This window comes from Marmota flaviventris, chromosome 9 (genome assembly GCF_047511675.1).
Source record: "Marmota flaviventris isolate mMarFla1 chromosome 9, mMarFla1.hap1, whole genome shotgun sequence".
Taxonomy (NCBI): Eukaryota; Metazoa; Chordata; class Mammalia; order Rodentia; family Sciuridae; genus Marmota; species Marmota flaviventris.
Genome location: NC_092506.1, coordinates 57,516,249 through 57,520,903, shown reverse-complemented (window position 1 = coordinate 57,520,903; position 4,655 = coordinate 57,516,249). Strand labels below are relative to the sequence as shown.

The 4,655-nt window shown below is 39.2% G+C and overlaps 1 protein-coding gene across 1 annotated transcript; it reads right to left on the bottom strand.

Annotated features, from left to right (window-relative positions):
- Positions 1-3,091: 3,091 nt before the first annotated feature.
- LOC114078875 (olfactory receptor 52K1-like) lies at positions 3,092-3,925 on the bottom strand. Its single transcript, XM_027919927.2, has one exon. It carries the CDS (start codon positions 3,923-3,925, stop codon positions 3,092-3,094), a length of 834 nt encoding a protein of 277 aa, XP_027775728.2.
- Between the last annotated feature and the right edge of the window lie 730 nt (positions 3,926-4,655).

The window sequence follows — 4,655 nt, the reverse complement described above, 5'->3', positions numbered from 1 at the left end:
CATTAACAAAACATCATCCTAAGAGAATGGGTAGGAAGGAGTTAAACAAAGTTGGAAATCTGTTGGGAAGCAAACGCAGAATTCTCTAGAGACATTTAAGGACATATCATGGGAATAGGAAGATGAATTAGGGAACTTTGGGGATAAAGAAATCAGGGACATAAAAAGCCAGAGCAGTCAATGGATCATCCACATGAATATTGATGTCTCCCACAGGGATCAAAACACTGATTTTGACCATGTCATCATTTAAGGAAGAAGAGTAATGATGAGAGATAAAAATTAACTGGGAGTGGTAGAAGATAATATACATGAATGACGTGAATATCGAAGAAGTACCCCGTCTGTGCTTATTTGTTTGCTTGTCTGTTTTATGGGAAAGAACTAAAAATTGTATTTGGGAACAAGCACACTAAACACTTCCACCAAACAGAGATAGAAAAGAAATATGAGAAAACAAGTGGTTCCTGCTGAATAGGAGATATGACATTTCATTAGACATAAAATGGGAATAATCATGACACCAGCTCTGCATTTTGTGAACATCAGAGAGTATGTGTGCAAAGTTTTTATCTCAAGGACTCAAGGTACCATGGAGTAAGAGCTGAAACTCAAGAGTAACCCTTATGAACAAGATTTTTCACTAATACAACATATTCAAAGTAGAATTATTCAAAATTATTTTTCTCAAAGCACTTGAAGACCTCTAAGCCCCTTGGTGGTAGCCATCACTCAATCCTCCACCCATCTAAAGAAGGCTTCTCTGCAATCCTGTGGCTGGTCCACCTCTCCTGCAGATTTTTTGTTCCACTCTGTCCCTTGGAACAGCTACAAGGACAAACTGGGTCTCTACTTTTTGCCTTTAAGAGCCATCTTCTTACTAATAATCTCAAAGACTAATATTTAAAGAAGAAAATAAGGTCATAGTATATGGCATAAAGCAGAAACTACTTAAGAGAAATATTTGAGGCAAACCTCTGCTTCCTGGAACAGGAAGTTTATCCCTAACCCTCTGACTACCCATCTATCAATGCAAGCCCCTGCTCTTCTAAACCTTGGTCATACATAGCATCCATTTAACCCAACCTAGTCCATACCCCACTCCTGCCACTCACCCCCCCAATGAGGACTGTTCTCTATGATTTAGAACCAATATGACTTGGAACCAGTCTCTCTCAGAGCAATACCACATTTTATCATACTTTCTGCATTTTCAATTTCATCTCACCATCACACTGAAAGCATGGTAAATACTCAAGATGTGAAAAGTCATAATTAAGAAAAGAAGAAAGGGGAGCAAAAGAAAAAAAAGAAGGAAGACAAATGCTGTTTTTATTTTCTGTTTGTCCTATGCTCGTGTACAACAATGACTCTGTCTTAAAATAGTATTCATGTCCTTCAGTGCCTCTGCACAGTGTACAAAATAACACCATTTGAAATTACAACCATTGACAAGGCTAAGTTAAGGAGATGTCAGTCTTGATGATGATAGTGAAGAAAGTAGTATTGGTGATGTGATTGTGATGACAATGGTTCATTCCATTTCTTCAAAAAAAATATACTGAAATGCCTACTGATATGGAAACTTGTGTATTCATTCATTCAAAAACGCACATAATGTTAATGTGACTAATGAAGAAATACACTAGGGCCTAGATAAGATCTTTTCATTAATCAAACATTTATTAAGAGCATATCACATGCAAGAATACAATAGAAATCATGTTCTACTGGGGATGCAGGACAGAGATCATTATATTTACACATATATACACCTCTATACATTATATACATACACATTTATATGTATATATAATGACATATAAGTATGTGTATTACATATATAGCATGACATTATAATGATTTATATAGAATAGATTACTTAATGTATTATATATCATTATATATTTATATATAATTATAAATTGAAAGATACATACACTGTACTCTGAGGTGAGAAAATGAGTGACTTGATGTAGTTAGAAAAATTTCCTCCAAGGAGTTGAGGCTGGATCTGAAGTTCAAGATGAGGAGAAGTGATGAGGATAGAACAAGGAGTTGCATTTCCATGAGGAGGAGCTGGGATAACCCTCGCTAGAGGGAACATACACATTTGAGGAACCTGAAGAAAGGCACTTGTGTAATTAGGAAGGTATAACACTCAGACAACACTATAAATTTCACAGATATGTACAATTTTAAGAACACATGAAAACACAGTAAAGTGGGTGCCAATGGTAGGGACTGGGAAGAGAATGAGAAGAGTCAGAAATGAAAACAAAAAATAAGAAACAGAACAAGAATTTTAAAAATTATTATTATTGTGTGCAATAAACTTAGAGCATGCTTAACTCAAGTCTCTGCTCTTGAGACTAAAATTGAAGAAATAAAATAATAATTACCATTTCTTCCAAGAAGTAAAAGTATATAATATTATAGGAGTCATTGAGGTCATCTATCCATAGACTGAGAAAGTACATAGAATAAAGAAACCAAGCTTTATCTGCAATTCTGGAGTTAGATAATATATGAGTATTTTAAAGTATTTTTTTCTCATAAACTTGAACTCTAAAATATTCATAGATTGGCATTTCTTTTTTCTCGAACACCAAAGTTTCTCTGGTAACAAGGACCTATTCACTCCCATACACAGGCTGTGTGAGTGCCGTGTGACAGAAGGTCCTCTGTTTGTTTCAATGCTCAAAATAGGTATCCAGTTCCTCTCTCCCTGAACCCCTCAGTCACTTGAATCTCGATCCATCAAAGTCCTGTTTCTTAGTTACTTGATGTATTTGTATTATCAGCACAAATAAACTATAAGCTTTTGGATAAAAATGGTATCAGAAAATTACTTGCTTAATAATTAGTTGAGATATAACAGCCCTTCTTAGTCTTTTTCCTTAATAGCTGAACATCACAGAATCCAGAAGTTATTTTGCAATTTACAGCCTCTAAAGATAACTTTATTTCCTTTATCTTCACTGTCCCCACCAGACAGTATACCTGAGCTGTGAGGCTTCTGCCCCATGGGAGAGGGCCACTCTGGCCCCTGATGTTTAGCTGATGAAAATTATACTCAAGTGGGATCAATCTATTTGGAGCCTAGAATTGTGAACAGCCGCTCCCGGATCTGCTTGGTTTTAACCCCATAGACAATGGGATCCAATGCAGGAGGAAAGAGCAAGTAAAGATTAGCAAGGATGACCTTGGCAGCAGAGGCTGTGGGTGGCCCAAAGCGCTGCATGACCACAGAAAGAAAGCCTGGTCCATAAAAGAAGAAGATGACACAGACGTGAGCTGTGCACGTGCTGCCTGCTTTTGCACGTGCCTCAGGTGAAGGAATACGCATCACAGTCTTCACAATCTGCCCATAGGAGTAGGCAATAAAGGCCACATCCCCGACACCAAGAAAGACTGCCACGGTAAAAGCATAGAGGTTGTCCACAGTGGTGGCCCCACAGGCCAGCTTTACCACTGCCATATGTTCACAGTCGGTATAGGCAATCGTGTGCGAGCCACAGTAGGGCAGTCGACGAGCCAAGCTTGGAAAGAAGATGGTCAACCCCACACCTCGAAGCACCACCAGGCCCCCAATCTTGGTGACAACAACTGGGGTCAGGATGGTTGTGTAATGCAGTGGATTACAGATAGCCACAAAGCAGTCGAAAGCCATGGCCACGAGCACCCCTGACTCCATGGCAGAGAATGCATGGATGACAAACATCTGGGAAAGGCAGGAGTAGGAGCTGATGGCTGTAGCATCAAACCAAAATATAGCCAACATCTTGGGCAGAGTGGAAAGGGAGAGGACCAGGTCAACAAAAGACAGCATGGCCAGAAACAAAAACATGGGCTGGTGAAGACTGTGCTCTGTCCAGATAAGAAAAAGCAGGATGCCATTCCCAGTCAGTGCCAAGAAAAACATGAAACAGAAAGGAAGTGAGATCCAAATGTGGGCAGCAGTCAGTCCTGGGATGCCAACCAAGAAAAAGGTATGTGGGAAGAGATGAGAGTTGTTGGAAAGAATCACGGCCATCATCCCACATGGAAGAACAAAGGGCCTCTGCAAAGAAAAGCAGGCAGGTGAGACACAATAATGGGGAAATTGGGAACTCGAGATACATGGTCTCATTACACCACCAACCACCCCCACATCAATTTCCCCAATCATTCTCAGGGGGAAAGTAAAAAATAATTTTCAGTTCAATTAATATTTCTGCAAAATCTTCAAACACAGAAGAGGCAAGTTGGTAGGCAATACATTGAACAGGAAGTTCAGAAACCAGGTTCCAGGTTACATATCCCACAACATGTGGGATGCAGGACAATCCATATAATTTAAGGCGATGCCCGGGAATTGTTGAATAAAAATCATTCCCATGAAATTTATATTCCCAAATTCTGCATGCTTGTGTTTGATTAAATCAAACTGACCTCAGCTGATCCTCTGGCCTTATTCTACTAAATTTCATCTGAACCACCAAAAATCTGACATTAGAAAATCCCTTAGTTTAGAGACATCCTACTCCTCCAAACTTCACTTGAATGCCAAGACTAACGAATAACATGCTCCCTGATGACTCCAACATTGATCGGCTCTTCCTTGCTTCTCTTTCCAATATTACCATGTCTGTCTGACTCTACAACCTCCCATG